General features: G+C 31.3%; 3 protein-coding genes across 3 annotated transcripts in view; 1 reads left to right on the top strand and 2 right to left on the bottom strand.

The window, feature by feature from the left end:
* Positions 1 to 19,054, top strand: part of LOC105203278 (transcription factor EC) — a 136,593-nt gene that overhangs the window by 53,757 nt on the left and 63,782 nt on the right. The window contains 1 exon segment of the mRNA XM_026139239.2: positions 7,280 to 7,469. Coding sequence (XP_025995024.2) covers positions 7,280 to 7,469 — 190 coding nt within the window.
* Positions 11,000 to 12,682, bottom strand: LOC113004818. The gene is made up of 2 exons (XM_039449805.1): positions 11,787 to 12,682; positions 11,000 to 11,649 (listed from the first exon to the last, which is right to left on the bottom strand). The coding sequence occupies exons 1-2, from the start codon at positions 12,487 to 12,489 to the stop codon at positions 11,102 to 11,104; spliced, it is 1,251 nt and encodes a 416-aa protein (XP_039305739.1). The 5' UTR covers positions 12,490 to 12,682; the 3' UTR covers positions 11,000 to 11,101.
* LOC113004819 lies at positions 15,321 to 17,074 on the bottom strand. Its single transcript, XM_026139243.2, has 3 exons — positions 16,228 to 17,074; positions 15,603 to 16,111; positions 15,321 to 15,487 (listed from the first exon to the last, which is right to left on the bottom strand). The coding sequence occupies exons 1-3, from the start codon at positions 16,925 to 16,927 to the stop codon at positions 15,446 to 15,448; spliced, it is 1,251 nt and encodes a 416-aa protein (XP_025995028.2). The 5' UTR covers positions 16,928 to 17,074; the 3' UTR covers positions 15,321 to 15,445.

Genomic DNA, 19,054 nt, shown 5'->3' with positions numbered 1-19,054 from the left:
TAACTTCCCCCTGCAAATTGTCATTGTGAGCACGAAAGAAAAAAAAGGACGAGTTTTCCGTTTCGCTCACCGGACGTGTCATTAATGCAGCAGGCGTCGCGCTAATATGGTGCGAGATTAATTCTCTACATCACGCTTCGGTATTGTGCCGCGTTCATATTGATACGGAATTTTTCCGGCGAAGTCGTTAATGCGAGATTGTATTGAATGCGAGCGCCTTGACAAACCGTGAACTCGTTTTCCGAGGTGGGCCATGAAGAATGCTTCCCGTATACCGCACGAGCCGCGTGTACGAATTTGCATAGCATCGCCGTTACACGTATATGTGACATACACACGCGTGTAAAATAACTATTCTTATTTACATAGATGGGAAGATACACATTTAAAAAAAAAAAAAAAAAAAATAAGAGGCAAAGAAGAACGAGGCTTTTTCGTTTCTCCACTCGTTCGTCCGCCATAAATTGCACGCGTATAGTTCAATTGTTGTTTCTTCAATAATCTTATTTATTTAATAATTAATTATTGATTTAATTTAATATACAGGGTGATTATTAATGAATGTCCCCACTTTTTACCATAGGAGCACGCATTTGTATAATTTCTAATATAATACGTTAGAAATACGTTAGAAATACGTCGGTAAATCATGCTCCTATGGTAAAAACTGGAGACGTTCATTAATAATCATCTTGTATAAGTTTTTAAAAAAAAAATTGTATTTTTTGTTACATAAATGTATTAAGATTCTCTTACGCTCGTACAACATTATTCATGCTTATGTTAATTTGAAAATATCACAGGCGCATTTTTACACGTGTTGAACTCTTTTCCGCAAAGTCACGGAATCGCAGATACATAGATTACGAAACGGTTAACGGAGCAGGGACTGCATCTTGTCGCGATTTCTCGCTATGCATACGATCGGACATCTTATGCGACCGGAATTAATTAAAGCCGTTCTAACATTATCTCGCATGCTTGCGGTACTTAATTGTACGCAATTATAATCCTCTTTCGTTACGCAATCGCAGACGCAATTGCTTCCTGTCGCTGCAATTCGCTTCGCTCGTTGCTGGACGATTCGTTGATAATCTTAGTTCGAACGCTACTATTTAACCGACCAATATCGACGATTTTTCCTTCGCGGAAAGGATGACGGGGAATCGTATAATTGAGGGAAAGTACCGGGACGCGTCCAATAATTTATCGCGAGGGAATAATTTATTGCGAACCCGGACGATATTTCCTTATCAAACGTGTTTAGCAGTTTTTAACATAATATTCTGAACGATTTGCGATTAACTGATTTGAAAATAATAAATAAATGAGCATTGAAAGATCTTACCGAGGTTGCAGATGATATTGAACGTTTACGACCGAATGTGGCTTTTTAGCGGGTATACGACGCAAAAGAGTGTCTTAGATTTGACTGGACTTCATAACGTTCCTAATTAACGATCCTCCGCACGACATTCGTCGCGCGTGCATGATCGAGAATCGTGCCATTCGCACGCGTCCTACGGCCAAGGCTGTCTCGACCGTAACGCGGCTCTTTAAAGACGATTCGTTTACGCTGCATATACACACAGCGATACGTACGGCGTGCATAACGAGAGCGGCGAAACGGGTGTCCATTAACGACTGATGACATTTAACGAGGTGTAGCGCGTTCGTTCTTTTTTTTTTCCATGCTTAACGAGCGACGGGCGTCCCTGCCAATTGCTTTTATGGGAATTGCGTGCGCGCAATGCGGCATAATTCACGAAATCGACATAGAAACGCCGAAATAAAAGGCCGTTCGCTGTGGGTTTGTCCGACTCTTTATCGCCGCGCGGTTAATATCGGCTGGCCAATATACATTGTACGCAACGTCGAATTTCCCACTGCATTTTGTTGCGTCAAACGTGATTTGTGATTAGGATTATACGAGTTATAATTCTACGAAACGATCAAGCGGCACATTTTGTTTCTCTAAGTGCATTGAAAACATGTATAAAATCCAAACAGAACTTTAAATTGGTGATAAATTGAAAGATAATTATCAAATTGATATTAAAGCTTACTTAAGTATTATTTGTACATATATAGAGGAAAACGTTTCTACATTCCATATTTCTATTTGTTTGGCTTACATTTATTTATAATATTAATATACATATTTAAATAAAATATTATTTTGTTAAATATAAATTTTTTTGTTTTATTGCATTAATTGTTTGACAGAGAAAACACGATTGTTTGAAACAATATGTATAATTTGATGAAATAACAATTTTTTTAACGGATGATCGTGTTTCCATAATAAATGTTTTAACCGACTCTCTTAACGAGGATCTAAAGTCGAAACGTTGTAAATAAAGTTAATTACTAAATACAATTTGTTAGTTTGTCCACTATATTCTAATTATTTATCATTTTTTGTTTTGACATTTGATAGCCTTTTGTAATCTCCTTGTAAAATCCTCATTTATGCGCAGTTGCGGGACCGCTAATAAGTCGTAAGCAAGGTTCAACACATATAAGGATATAAAGTAGCGCGGTGCAAGTTTCGATTATTCCATCCCAACCCGCAACAATGTATACTAATGACTTATAATTCCCTAATACATCGAATTTTAGCAGTCAAAAGAAAATTTTTTAATTTTACAGCATGAATATATATATATAAATTATAAGTGAAATAATACAAGTTTTACTACTGAATTAAGGAGCTTGTTTAATGCAACAAAGTTATAATATAATTTGAATAAAGTAATACACAATTCTGAAATAATAAATCGTTTAAGTAGAGCAGAAATTTAATTATTTCAAAAATATATTTACTTTAACATTAGTTTAATTAAACTATTCTAATGCATAAATTTTTTTAGATTTAAGAAAATTTGTTAGAAACATTTCTATCTCTGTGCATCTGTAATACCGTGCTTCACTTTTGCTAAAGTCTCGGAAAATTATTTTAGGGACATGCATAATAAAATTATTTTTACTAAAAATAATCTCTTTTTGTTATTTAATTATTTCTATTATTTAATAAGGTAATAATTTCGAATTAACTTATGCGTGTATTTATATCGGATTTTATAGCGAAGATGCGTTACAGAGTCAAATGCACATTTATGCGTGCGTCATCTCTGCGCTCGTATTGCAGGAGCAATTTACTTTGATCGCGTATCGCATACGCTATACATTATAGTCCCTTCACCGATCACGCCTCCCTTTCGACGCGCATCAGTTTCATTGACCACAACGACGATCGATGCTGTCTCTGTCATCCATCTACTTGCTTCTCACCTTCTTCGCGCTCACATCATTCATTCTCACCGTCGTGCGTCGAAATTGCCTCTTTCGCGTTGTTATTCTCCCAAGAGTACTATTTTTTTTAGCGTTTCAAAATTGGCAGCGAAGCTTTTTTTAGGCTATCCCCATTTTTCTTAAGATTAATTCTGCTTTTTTTACAACGTTGCTTGATTTTCAGTATAAAACATCTTTAAAATTCTAAGAGCCAAGTTTCAAATTGAAGTTTTAATAATTGGAATTTTTCTTAGTAACAAGTGCTTACACACCTTTGATCTTACACATTTCTTTTCTTTGAAATTTTAAGAAAACTAGAAAAAAAACAACGGTCTTTATCCTTCTTTACGTTTTTTAACCAAGACGCTTCGAAAATTCAACCTGAGACACAAATGATTCAACTTGTGTAGAGATTACTTTTTCTTCAAAAGTTTTTATTTTTTCCTCGTTTTTTAATTTCTAATTTTCAGTTATATTGCAAAGATTTCACTGTTATAAAATATTAGAATTTTAATTTAGATTTAAGAAAGAATTTTTTTCATTTATTTTTATTTTTTTTTAACATTTTTTTTAATCAACTTGTAAGTTTTTGCAATGCAATATCATCAATAAAATGCACTATTGAAAACGTAAATGTAATATATCTTTATTTTATGCATATTAAAAAACGTCATTTTCAAGTTACTGATTGACTTTTTAGACAGCCGACACTTGAATTATTTTTTTTTTTTGTAATTTGGAATATCAACTTTAAGATATGAAAGTATTTTTTCTTAAGTTACATTTGTTTCAAAGTTTTGAATATTTACATGAAAATTGTATTTTTCTAAATCGGTCGACTATAATTAGTTGCAAAATTTATGTATAATTTTTTTTTAAATAAGCAACCATACAAGAATCTAGGAATGTCAAAGTATCTATAAAAGACTTGCAATTAATATCTTTTTTATATTTATAAACGCGATGAAAATTCACGACGAACGCGGTTTGTCTAATAAAAGTCTAGAAAGAAAAGTGCATTGAAAAAAAGACCTGTAATAACTATCAAATGTATAGTGAAATAGTATCAATTAAATATTTGATCAATGTAACTAAAAATAATTATATTTTTCTGAATATTTAGTAACTTATACCAGATTTGACAATGCTTATTAAATATTTAGAACAATAAAATTATTTTTTGTTATATTGACAAAATATTTAATTAATACTATTTCACTATACATTTGGTAGTGATAACCAGACTTCTTTTTTAGTGAATGAAATGCTCGCGTCTCTCTCTCTCTCTCTCTCTCTCTCTCTCTCTCTCTCTCATCTGACTTAAATTTTCAATCATTTTCGAACTAACGTGCCTCGACATCGAAACAATCGTTTTAATTTAAATCGTAGCGTCTGCCGTGGCGGATGCGCGACTTTCGTGATACCCTGTACACTCGTCGGTAAGGCCATTATACAATTAACGTGTTTCTCGCTTGCAGCCATGGCGCATGGCTTTTGTCGGTCCGCTCGCTTCGCGTCAAAGCGCGTCCGTCGGACCGAGAGGTAACTCGATTCATCTCCCGTTGGTTGGCGGCAACAGTCAGCGTCGGAACGTTGTTCCGCAGGCCGGTACAGAGCTCGCCTATTATTGTTTACGTAATGTTTACGTAACGTCACACACGTACACGCTGCATCAGCAGTCGCAATGCACTGACGCAGATCGGCGAAGCGAGTCCCGCTTCGAGGCTTGCATCTTGCGAAGCTGCGACGTCAATCCCTTATTAATTCCTTTATGATTTTGGCAGCGATATTCTCCAGAGCGGTACCGTACCTCGATCTGCTAGAATCGTGTGCGACTGGAAACTCTTGCAGTGTCCTAATATTTTATTGTAATTTTTTCTCGTTTATTGATTCATTCCTTTCTACAAATCTTTATCCACTGAAAACAAGGTCTGGTTGTAACTACCAAATGTATGGTGAAATAGTATCATAAATATTTGGCAATACAACCAAAAATAATTTTATTTTTTTAATTATTTAGTAAGCTTTGTCAAATCTGATATAAGTTACTAAATATTCAGAAAAGTGTAATTGTTTCTGGATACATTTACCAAATATTTAATCGATACTATTTCGTTATACGTTTGGTAGTTATTATCAGTCTTCTTTTTCAGTGCCGATGCAAGAATATGCCAATATTGCACTTCGAAAACTAGCACATCTGAATATACTTTCAATATATTCAGAGAATAATTAAAGGAGATAAAAGATCGTTTGCTCGTAATTTACTTGGCTACCTAGGAACAAAGCTGCGAATTATCAATGATCATCAGTAAATTGAATTTTAATCTCCTTGTGAATGAAGGCGGCGTATAATACATTCATTCAGCGCATCTCGTTCTTTCTCTCGCGATGCGCCTCGAGCGCATCGTTCTTATCGCGCGGATCACCACTTTTGCGCAATCTTTAATTTACAACGAGATACGTCTCGCTGATAATCGCGTGAAAAAATATACCTGCCGCCGTTTCCGCTGAATCCCGGCCGGGAGTCATCGTCATATCGAGGCACATCGTGTTTCGTTTTATCGACCGGCCGAACGATATTCGGCGCATAAATCCGTATCACTTTGCGCGCCGAACAATCGCTTATCGGCGTTTTCGTGGCAGAATGTTTACTGCGTGCGGAATGGAACGGACGTGGAAGGTAGCAGCGGTGGTGAATAAACGTCCGGCGCGAGGGAAGAAAGGGACAAGAGAGAAAGAGAGGGAGAGTTCGATTTCGCGACGCGGCGGGGCGGCGCGGACACGTTGACGCGTGAATCATTTTATCGAGAAGCCCGTGAATAACATTACGGTCGATATATCGCGCGGAGAGAGCTTTACGCGCCGAAGACAACGAGTCTTTAAGGCGTGAAAGGGTGATTTAGCGAACGACGTCGATCGCGCTCCCGAGAATTATTAACGACGCGCACACCTTTCGTCCTCCGGCTTCCGTCGCTCCCTTTTGAATTCCTCCACCCTCCCTCGGCGTCTCGCCTCCCTGCCCTGTCCTAAAGAACGATCATTTGCGTCGATCGTAAGATTTCCCCGTCCCGGGGAAAAATTGCATTAACCACCGAGTGAGGCCTGGTAATGTTGTCGCACGGGGGTGACGACGAGTTCGCTTTATCACCGAATGCTTTCTCGTAAAAGCGCGTCGTTTCGCATAGATTGCATAATGTAGTTTTCTTCATTCACCGATAGTCGACGAGATCCGTGGGATACGGAACGATAATAAATCATATTGGTCTCTCGAGGACTGCTCCATCGTTTTTCTATCAATAGAGAATTCCGTTTTTTAATGTAATTCTTGATATTTCTTTTTCTCCCTCTTTCTTTCTCTCTCTTTCTCGTATCAGTTTTATACGACGGTATCTTACACTGATTGTGAGGGAAAAATTACTAAATTTTTTAAATACCTATTTTAATAATACTAATAAAATATTTATTAAATGTAAATATATATTCATTTAGTATAAGAACCATTAATTTAATTTAAGGATTTTTTTCTTACAGAGTAATTATTTATGTACACTGAAAAAAAGAATGGTAATAACTACCGAATGTATAGTGAAATAGTATTAATTAAATATTTGGTTAATGTAACCAAAAATAATTATACTTTTCTGAATATTTAGTAACTTATACCAGATTTGATAACACTTATTAAATATTTAGAAAAATAAAATTATTTTTGGTTATATTTAATTGATATTATACATTTGGTTGTAATTAAACTTTTTTCAGTATACCATAAGTAAATAGTTCGTTAGAATAAATTACTATTTGTATAAATATTCATTACAATTTAGGAATTTTTGCTTTCAGTGTAGTGATTTGCAATACATGATGTTTGCTGTTCGATATATATTTTTTATTAATATTTATTTATAAAAATTTAATAATCCTTTTTTATCTGCAGAGGTAAATGTTATCCAAATGACAGTTTCGTTTTTTGTGATTGCAGGCGGAGGACCTCCTGGACGACATCCTGTCGTTCGAGGCTGGTTCCTTGGGCGACGGACTAAAGGACGGTCAAGCCGGAAGTCTCACAAATATACCGGAGCTTCAAATTAAACCGGAACCTCTCTTGCTCACCGAGGCGGAGATTCATGCTCTCGCTAAAGATCGGCAGAAAAAGGATAACCACAATATGAGTGAGTACCAATAACCGTTTTCTCTTTTATTAGATTGCGAATAATTCGTATGCGTTGCACTTTTTTTAAATATTAATTTTTTAATTATTATTAAGTTGATGCGCGATTTAATGAAGTATAAGTTTTTTTAACACATTTATAATAGATTTTCATGGTTGCGTTCTGGTATTTATTAAAAATTGATTTATCGGTTCTAATTAATTACATACGTGATAATAATTTTTTTTAAAATTAAATAACATTATACGGAAAATTTTGAAATTAATGAAAAATTCAAGAAATTAAGAGTTTTGGTATTAATTTCTCACATTTTCTCCTATGTATTACGTGAATAAGCGTTGCCTGCTTTATTTTTCGTTAAAGCGCAAGCTTATTCATGCTCATTGCGTCATTCTATTTAGAATTTTGCGCTTGAAATTTATCTTGCACCTCAGGTACGTACTTTCCGCAATAAGGTTGACATTTTAATCTTCTTCATACAGCTTTGAATTGTCGTTTGATCGGACAGGTTACAAGCAGGCGCCTATTCGCGCGTGTAGAAATAATTGATAAGCGCCATCGTGCAATTTACACCTCAATGGTAACAATCGGCAGTACTATGACGTTGTTATTGTTACCGGCATTTACTACACTTATGTCAATACACGCGGTACCTGCTACATAAGTGGACTATTTAAATGACAATGAAAAAGTTTCTGTGTCCCGCGTCGTCCCATTGGCCGTCTATTATTATCACAAATGAAGTCAATTAAACTAGTGCCCAACTGTTATTTGTTACCGCAAACAACCGTGACAAGCCAAACATAACTTTGCGCATTTCTGACATGAGTTCAATGGAAATATTTTGCGTTGTTACGCCAGTATCATTTTTATAAATTTACCGTTTTTGTACGAGAGACAACTTTTAATATTTTTTATTAATTTTTTATACAATCGGAATGTTTATTGTGCACAAAGTTTATCTGTGTACAACTGCCAAGGTTCTAGATATTTTAATCGTAATATCTTTCTTTTACTTTTCTTATTGCATCATGCAGTCTTTGTTTGCAAAGTTTAATAATAAAAGAGATAAGATAAAGCACTGCTCAACATGCACACGTAGTTTGCAACTTAATATTTTTTTCAATGATTTGCAATAGGTATGATGACAACATTCCAAGCACGCATACTTGTATAATATTTCATAATAACGTATACTTTACGTATAATTTAATTTAACGAAAAAGTAATTAAAAAGTTTGTACATGTCTTGGTTCCAAATTCAATAAGTTTTAAGGAGATATGATTGATACGGATCTTAGCAAAAAAATGACTTATTTTATTGAGGAACAATTGATGACAATTGTTGAAATTTTAACATATATTCCAATTTCATGATATCATTATTAGTTTTTACTGCGTAAAATTAAATTAATGATTTGCTTTTAATAATTATTAAGATTTTACACGTATTTATCCATATTCTTAATTTGCTATTAAAAATGTAGGACGCGACTGTACAATTAGACAGCTCATCCGCAACGTTTTAATGCTTACCTACACCTGGAACGTTACAGCTTAATTTTCCATTAATATTTTTATAACAATTTTCTAAATCATTTTTTTTTTTTTATTAGCGTTGTCCAATTTTCCATTATGTTTCTTTAATTCGTCAAAAGTCTTCTTTAATTCATAAGCATATTTTTATCAGTTTTTTACAAATCTATATCTACATACGAAAAAAACTACATGGTGATTAGACTTGAATCTTTGCAAAACTTACAGAAAAGTTTACACTAACTATTCGTATAATTTTTATCTCGATACATAAAAAAGTAAAATAAAGTGATTAGTTGTTCGAACCATCATTCATAAGATGTCACGCACAAAGCTCTACTTAAACTTTTATTTTGTTAGAAAAGTAGACGGTCAATCAGTTTGAAATAATTTTAATATAAAGTAGCTGTACTCTATATGGCTTATTTAAGCTTTGTAAGTTATTTTAAGTTTTTGTTGAGTCCAAAATTAAAAACTGATGGCTAGTGTAAGAAACATTAATAAATATTAAATTTAAAGTATGGAACGACATATTTTCATTGTAAAAATAATACTTTTTTATCTTAATTACATATTTATCTTACACTAATCTCATTTGAAATGTTTTTAAGGAATATTTATTTTTATCATTAATTTAATATTAATTAGGTATTTATTTTATATTAATTATTTTTTTAATAATTTGTAAAAATGTTTATTTAACATTTATTTTACGTTAATTAAATGGAGTAATGATTAAAAATTTCTTTTTATATTTTATTTAATTATTATATCATATTACCATTTTTTAGTTGAATTCTTATTGTATTCTCGAATAACAGAAAATTATTACATGTTGTAACGCATTTGTGGAATTCAGTAAAAAAAAAACTATTCTTGATATACGTGTATATAAATAATAGTTTTTAATTATACATGCGTTTCAACTGTACGATAACATATTGTTGCGTTCGCGAGATTAGAATTCACTCGCGGCACTCGCACTCTCGTAAAGAACAAACTCTCTCGTTGCTTATTAAAGGAACTTCATTATTACGGAGATACAACGGAATGCGATAAATTAGATTAAACCAAATCAAAACACAAGTCCCTTAAACAACGAACAACGCATTGCGAATCTTTCTTACGAGAGAACGCTTGTCTGCACGGTTCCGTATGGATCGGTAGTGTCTCAAACTTTATAGCGTATTAATCATCGTATGATATATATTATAACATTGAGTAAATTTTTATTCTAAATGTAAGAAAATGTACTTTAAAATTTATATATGTTACTCTTGTCTAGGCAAATAAATCAATTTTATTTAATTCGATGGAAGAGAAAGGAAATTGTAGACTTCATCTTAACATTGCGTTACTTTTATACTGCACAAAGTTGCAATTAGATTAAATGCATTAAAAATATTTTTACTCTTGTTATTAGAAATTTTTTCTAGGAGGGTTACATCTGTTACATCGTGATCGCGATTGACATAATCGACTGCGCTGTGTAACACCTACGAGATTGAAAGCGGGACACGTATATCCATGTGTAATCCTTTCCGCAGATTGATACCTTCGTAAAATTTTAATTGCTAATGAAATCAACGTATATCAGTAAATTATATTATATCGTGAACGAGGCACTACGCAAACCTAATTCAGTGGCAATTAGTTGCATTGCATCTCAATTTTTGAAACGATATGAACTGTTTAAATGATAATGGAACATTTGTATTACATGTTTTACATAGTATTAGTTTCTTAACTTAGTTTTACAAGCTAGACATAAGAACACGGGACACAGTATGACAATATTATTATACAATATAAAAGTATGGAAATTTTTAGAAACAGAAAAAATGTTTACAATTGGTACTATAATGCAAAAAAAGCATGACGTTGGATTTCAACACATTTCCGAACGCTTCAAATTTTTAGTATTTTTTTGTTTATTTTAGTTAATATTGACAACGTTGAAGGAAAAACATTAGATAAGTGAAGATCACCCCGACGAACTGAAAAACACGTTTACTTTATTTAATTGTTTCGATAACTATTATCTACGTTGCAATTTGAAAGAAGCATCTTTTCTACGGAAAATATAATGAAGCAAATTATATACTCACATAACAGAACGAAGTATTGTTTATTTCGAAAAAATCACAGGCCGTAAATGCTACTCGATTCTGCTGTAATTGAGTTGAAAAATCATTGACCTCGTTTCTGAAACAATCTCGGTTTAAGTGTTTGTGCAAAAAATTTTCCATGACAACGTAATTCAAATTGTGACTGCTGCTACTATTAGAATTTTGCTCGCTGTTCAGGTCTTCCAGTGCAGATCGCATTTCTAGACTCGATTGATTACTCGCCTCGTGCATATCTAAATTCACAAGTTTGCAATTCAATATAATTTTGTGTATGAGTCTCCCGGTCTTATTGGATTCTTGACACGCGAGTGTGCAAATCCAACAAATCAGGCAGAATTGCATGGCATATGCAATGTGAAAGAAATTTCGTATCATTGGTTCCACGAAGGCTCTGCCCGTGGAAACGTCATGAAGGAATAGTGAAGTAGCCACAGCCATGATGAAGCAGTTCACCGAGCAGAGGAGAAGATGAAGACCATGAATATCGTTTACCATATTAGCGAGGTCACAAATATCTGTACAACAGAATTTACAATTTGACTTATAATATCATCGTAATTTTTTCATAGATCGTCTTAAATTATATTTCGAGCCATAGAAATCTACATCGTCGAATTATATAGAATAACAGATAATATTCGCAAAAACTCACCGGCATGCAATTCTCTGATGCGTCTAATCTTGAACGTTACACATTGCACATCGGAAAATTCATCCAACTGGCCAATCAATTTATTTACTGTTTGAAATCTACAATATAACACATAGACGACAACATCGAAAACGAAGCTGTTGATCAACGACTGCGCTAATATGTAGTAAAACAGCATTTCTCTTGCAAAAATTTCGTGTACTTGATATGATAAGATAAAGTAATCGTACAGAACTCGAATAATTGGCATCAAAGGACAGAAAGTGAACGTCATGAGAAGTGCTAACGCTTCGATAATTTTTATAGACCGGTCATTCATGGATATTTCTTTCCTGATGTTCTGATCAAGTTTTTTCAATCTATCCATCAGTTCCGGCCACTTGTTGTACTGCCTGATTCCGTGATAAATATAATAAAAGGCTGATATGTAACACAGCGTTCTGTTTAGAAAATCTAAGTATCTTCTTGTGTCGATCTGCCAATAGTCAGAATGTTTAGTGAAGAAAAATTTTGTGTCGCGTATCGTGACATAGGAACACACAGCCATAGGAATTATACGTATGATTATCATTATAGCTTTGGGACACTTTCGCGGATGTGCAATACCGACGCCCAGGAGCCAGGCGGTACACGATATTGGACGTAAGATATGCTCTATCGACTGCGAGTTGTCTCTCACTTGCACATGTACCTTCTCTTCCATTTTTGCCTCTTATTATCTTACTAGTTGACTGCTGTTATTTTGCAAACGAGAGTATAGCTGCTGATTACATATTACAGATTCTTGCGATACACAATATTTTATAGGAAAAATAGTAAATCTTGTCTGGAAGCAAAACACTTTGAGAAATGCGCACGTCGTGAATTTTCCATAATGCTTCGTACACAACAATGAACGTTCTACTTGTGCAATGTTGATTGCGTGCCTTTTATAAGTTTTGCACTACATTAAGAAATTAAATGCATTTAATTTATTAAAGTAAAATTTATTGTAATGCTTAATTGATTTTAATCGCATTTTAATACTTAATTAATAAAGTAGTTAGTCAAGCTTAGAACGTGCAAATATAAACAATAAAAGGTAGTGGTCAAATTAAAAATATTACAAAAGTAAAATTTTTTTTTCGTAAGTAGATAAATGTATTATATAAAAGTATTAGAATTTTATATTGCTATAACTTAAATATTTATATTATTTTATACCTTTTACCTATTAATATATTGTACATAGAAAAAGTGATTAATAATTTTAAATATGTCTTAGTTTCAAATTCAATAAGTTTTAAGGAGATGTGATTGATACAAGTCTCAGCTAAGGCCCGGTTTTTCATTATTTAGTTAACTATTTTTCATTATTAGTTAACTTATGGCTAAACTTAAGTTTTAGCCAATAAGCTTTACCTATGGTATCATCATGGATAAAATCCATTGGGTAAAACATCAGGTAAATTTTAATTATAAGTTAATTATAACTAGATAATGAAAAAATTGACACAAGAGTGTTTTATTGGGGAACAATTGATAACAAATGTTGAAATTTTAGCATATATTTTGATTTTGTGATATTATTATTATTATTAGTTTTTACTGCGTAAAATTAAATTAATGACTTGTTTTTAATAATTGTTAGGATTTTATATATAATTCTATATTCTTAATATAACATTAAAATATATAGTATTAAAAATGTAGGACGCGACTGTACAATTAGATAACTCGCAACGTTTCAATGCTTACCTATACCTAGGACCAACTGCTTAGTTTTTAATTAATATCTTTATAACAATTTTTAAATCATTTTTTAAATAGTGTTGTCAAATTTTCTATCATACTTCTTTAATTCGTCAAAAATCCTCTTTAATTCATAAACATACTTTTATCAGTTTTTTTTATATATCTATATTTATATACGAAAAAGCTACATGATAGTTAGACTTGAATCTTTGCAAAAACATTTCAAAAAGGTTTAAACTAACTATTTGTATAATTTTTACCTTGAAACATCATAAAAGTAACACGCGATTAGTCGTTCGAACCATCTGTCATAAGATGTCATTCACAAAACTCTAACTTAAACTTTTATTTTGTTATTTTAGTAGATGGTCAGTTTGAAATAATTTTAATATAAAGTAGCTGTACCTTATATGGCCTATTTAAGTTTTGTAAGTTTTTCTAATTTTTTGTTGAGTCCAAAATTAAAAACTGATGGCCAATGTAGGAAACATTAATAAATATTAAATTTAAGATATGGAATAACATAGTTTTATTGTAAAAATAACATTTTTTTATATTAATTACATATTTATTTTACACTAATCTTATTTGAAATGTTTTTAAGGAATATTTATTTTTATCATTAATTCAGCATTAATTAGGTATTTATTTTATAATAATTAATTTTTTTTAATAATTTGAAAAAGCGTTTATTGAACATTTATTTAACATTAATTATTTAGAATAATGATTTAAAATTAAACAATAAAATTTATTGTCATATTTCATTTAATTATTATATCATTAACGTTTTCCAGTTGTATTCTTATTTAACGAATAACAGAAAAGTATAAAATGCTACAACGCATTTGTGGAAATCAATAAGAAAACTATACTTTATATATGCGGTGTATATAAATAGTATTTTTAATTATATATGTGTTTCATCTATACGATAACATATTGTTGCGCTCGCGGGACTAGAATTTACTCGCGGCAATCGCGTACTCGTAAAGAAGGAACTCTCGTTGCTTACTGAAGGAACTTTATTATTACAAAGATGCAACGCGTAAACCAGGTTAAATCAAAATATAAATTCCATAAACAATGAACAATCGCGTTGCGAGTCTTTCTTACGAGAGAACTTGTCCAAACGGTTCCGTATAGATCGGTAGTGTCTCAAATTGCGTAACGATTAATCATCGTACGATACATATATTACAATTTTAAGCAAATTTTTATTCTAAATGTAAGAAAATATACATTAAAATTTGCATATGTTACTCTTGTCAATACAAAAAATTAATCTTATTTAATTCGATAAAGGAGAAAAGAAATTGTAGACTTTATCTTAAACATGCTTTATTCTTATACTGCATATACTTGCAACTACATTAAGTATATCAAGAATATTTTTACTTTTGTTATTAGACAGTTAAATTCGTTACATCGTGTTCGCGATTGATATAATCAACTGCGCTGTGTAACATCTACGAGATTGAAAGTGCGAGCTACGTATATCCATATGTACAATCCTTTTCGCGGATTGATGCTTTTGTAAAATTTTAATTGCTAATTAAACCAGTGTATATTAGTAAGTTATATTGTATCGGGAATAAGCCATACGCAAATCTACTTCAGTGGCAACTAGTTGCGTGTCACCTCGATTTTTGAAACATTACATACTGTTTAATAGTAGAACATTTGTATTACATGTTTTATATAACATTAGTCTCTTAATTTAGTTTTACAAGCTAGACATAAAAACACGAGACACAGTAAGACAATTTTATTATAAAATATAAAAGTAAAGACAGTTTTAGAAAAAGAAGAAATGCTTAAAATTGTTACTGTAATGCAAAAAACATGACGTTAAATTTCAATACATTTCCAAACGCTTCAAATACATTTTCAGTATTTTTTTTAAATTTACAGTTATTGGCTAATTAAACAAAGATCATTAGATAAAAGAAGATCACCCCGATGAACTGAAAAAAAAGTTTACTTTATTTAATTTTTTTGATAACTATTCTTTACATTGCAATTCGAAAAAAGCTACTTTTCTACGAATATTGTAATGAAGTAAATCTAAATTATACTCACACAAGCGAACGAAGCATTATTTATTTTGAAGAAATCGTAGGCCGTAAATGCTATATGATTCTGCTGCAGTTGAGTCGAAAAATCATTGAGTTCTCTTATGACACATTCTCGGTCCAGATTTCTGCTCAAAGAATTTTCTATGACGTGCGGATTGTAACTGCTGTTACAATTAGAATTTTGCTCGCCGTTCGAATCTTCCAGTAAACATTGCACTTCTAAACTCGATAGATTACTCGCCTCGTGATCAAGATTTACAGACTTCCAAATCAATATAATTTTGTGTATAATTGTTCCGGTCTTATTGGATTCTCGACACGCGAAAGTGCAAATCCAACAAATCAGGTAGAATTGCATAGCATATGCAGTGTAAAAAAAAGGATATATCGACTTCCATATGTTCATTAAAAGAGTGAATAGTGTAGTCACAGCCATCATGAAGCAACTCGCCGAGCATAAGAGGAGATGAAGACCGTGAATATCGTTTACCATGCTGGCAAGATCACAAACATCTGCACAACAGAATTTACAATTTGACTATAATATCATCGTAATTTTTTCATAGATCATATTAAATTATATTTCGAGCTGTATAAATCTACATTATATAATATTTGTAAGATCTCACCGGCATGCAATTCTCTGATGCGTCTAATCTTGAACACGATGTGTTGCACATCAGATAACTTATCCAACTGGCTAGTCAATTTATTTAATATTTGAAATCTGCGATATAACACATAGACGACAATGTCGAAGACGAAGCTGTTGATCAAAGACTGCGCTAATATGTAAAAAAACAGTAAATCATTTATTTTAATAATGTTTACGAAACCTGTTAAGTATAAATACAGAGCATGAATAATCGGCCACAAAGGCCAGAAAGTGAACGTCGTGAAAATTGCTAGCGCTTCAATAATTTTTATGAACTGATCATTCATGGATATTTCTTTTCTGATCTCCTGATCGAGTCTTTTCAATCTATCCATCAGTTCCGGCCACTTGCTGTACTGTCTGATTCCGTAATAAATATAATAATAAATCGATATGTAACACACCGTCCAGTTTAGAATATCCATGTAGATGAATACGTCATTATGAACAGAATGATATATCCAAAAATAGAAAAGTTTTGCGTCGTACATTAAGATAGAGGAACACACAGCCACTTGAATTATGCGTATGATTATCGTTATAGTTTTGGGACACTTTCGCGGATGTGCTACACCGACACCCAGGAGCCACGAGATGTACGTTATTGGACGTAAGATGTGCTCTATCGACGACGAGTTGTCTTTCACTTGCACATGTACTTGCTCCTCCTCCATTTCCGCTTTTTATTATCTTGCTGATCGACTCCTATTATTTTCGAGACTATGGCTGCTGATTACATGATCCTTGTGATACAGAATAGTTTATAGAAAAAATAGTAAATCTTGTGTGGAAGCAAAACAAGCGCGCTCTAAGATGCTCGCACGTCGTGAATTTTTCCTAATATGTCGTGCACAACGGAGAACGTTCTACTTATATAATGTTGTATTGCGTGCTATTTATAAGTTTAGCACGATCCTAACAAATTAAATGCATTTAATTTATTAAAGTAAAATTTATCTCAATGCTTAATCAATTTTAATCGCAGTTTAATTAATTATAAAAAGAATATATTGCTCTTTGAAATAACTGCTGTATTTACTTAAAAATAAATATCTTAAATTTAATCCAACCTAAATGTATTTTTTTCCAAAAAATGTATGAAATCTTTAAATTGCGCCAATTATAAAGAGATTATATTGCTGTTTGAAATAATTACTGTACTACTTTTAACGAATAAAATGCAAGTGATAGTATATTTATTTTTTAAGTAAAACCCAAACAGCGGTATCTTTAATTCCTTTTTAAATAAAATTCAAGTGATACTGTCTGTGTATTTTTATTGAAACATTTTTCTGTTCTAATCTAAGTGGATGTACTTAATTTAAAAAAGTTTCAATGAAATATGTAACATTTAATCTCAAAAAATTAAAGAGAAAACAGAAATGAGAATGTTTTATTAAAATAAAAAATTTTTAAATTACAAAAAATTGGCGCTGTTAGATGTCTAAATATAATCGAAATAAAATGTTGTAAAACAGCAGCGTAATACACTAACAGAAAATAAATTTAGTGAGAAAAAAATCAATACAAATTATAATTTTTTTGCAAGTAGTTAATATTTAAATATTACTCTATGAACAGTGTTAAAATTAATTTATTTGAATGTAATGTTTTTTAAATATAAAAATTGTCTTATATACATATTTACGAAATCAAAAATATCCTTGGCTGAAAAAAATTCGAATTTTGTTGAATAAATAGGACGCAATAGGAGAGACTAATATAAAAATAATACAAAGTTAACTGTACATATTCTATGTGTCCTACTAAAGATTTTTTCTGATCTCTTACTGATTCCAAAATTAAGATTTGATCAATTCAAAACAGAAAACATTTTTAAACATTAATTTAAAATATAGAAAAGTTTCAAATATTTACGCGAGTACATTCAGTGAATAGTTTTAGGAAATGTTTCATTTAGATCGTACCGAGTATCTATGTATTCAACATAGATTAATTATTTTATCTACTTTTTCACAAAAAGTGCTAGAAGAATGGATAAAGTGATACAATATTACATATGAGTTTATTAACATGTGACATTCTTAATTACTTATTAACATATAAAGTTACATGGAGGGGGTAATTACTAGTTAAAATGTTGTCCCATAGATTACATGGTTTCATATAATTTTATATGATTTTAACTGATTACAAATGATTTCATATAATTATGCAATAGTTTTTATGATTACTAATGTAATTATCAGATTTTTTGTAATTAAAAATGATTTTATTTGATTAAGAACATTATTATCGATTGCAAAATTCTTTTAAATAAAATTAAGTTGAGGCGTAACTGCTCAAAGAATAGGCATACACTTGACTGCTGACTTATTTACTATAAAATGTGTTTATATTAAAAAATTTAATAATTTACTAACTCTTTACTTATATATTATTACTTTATTCAATTTATTTAAATAAATATTTCTTTAAATTTTTCCAACTTTTTGTTGAGTCCAAAATTAAAAACTGATGGCCAGTGTAGAAAACATTTCTAAATATTAATTTAAAATATAGAACAATTTAGCTTTATTGTAAAAATAATACTTTTTATAATAGTTACATATTTATTTTACATTAGTTACTTATTATGAATTATACAGGAATATTATTTTTACTATTAATTCAGCTCATTAATTTAGTGTATATTTTATATTAATTTTTTTTTTTTCATAATTTGAAAGAATGTTTATTAAATTTATAATTACATTAATAATTTGGAATAATAATTTAAATTTAAAGAATACAAATTTTTTTCATATTTTGTTTAATTATTGTATCATATTAACATTTTC

This window comes from Solenopsis invicta, chromosome 5, assembly GCF_016802725.1.
Source record: "Solenopsis invicta isolate M01_SB chromosome 5, UNIL_Sinv_3.0, whole genome shotgun sequence".
Taxonomy (NCBI): domain Eukaryota; kingdom Metazoa; phylum Arthropoda; class Insecta; order Hymenoptera; family Formicidae; genus Solenopsis; species Solenopsis invicta.
This window is presented reverse-complemented; position numbering and strand designations above follow the sequence as displayed.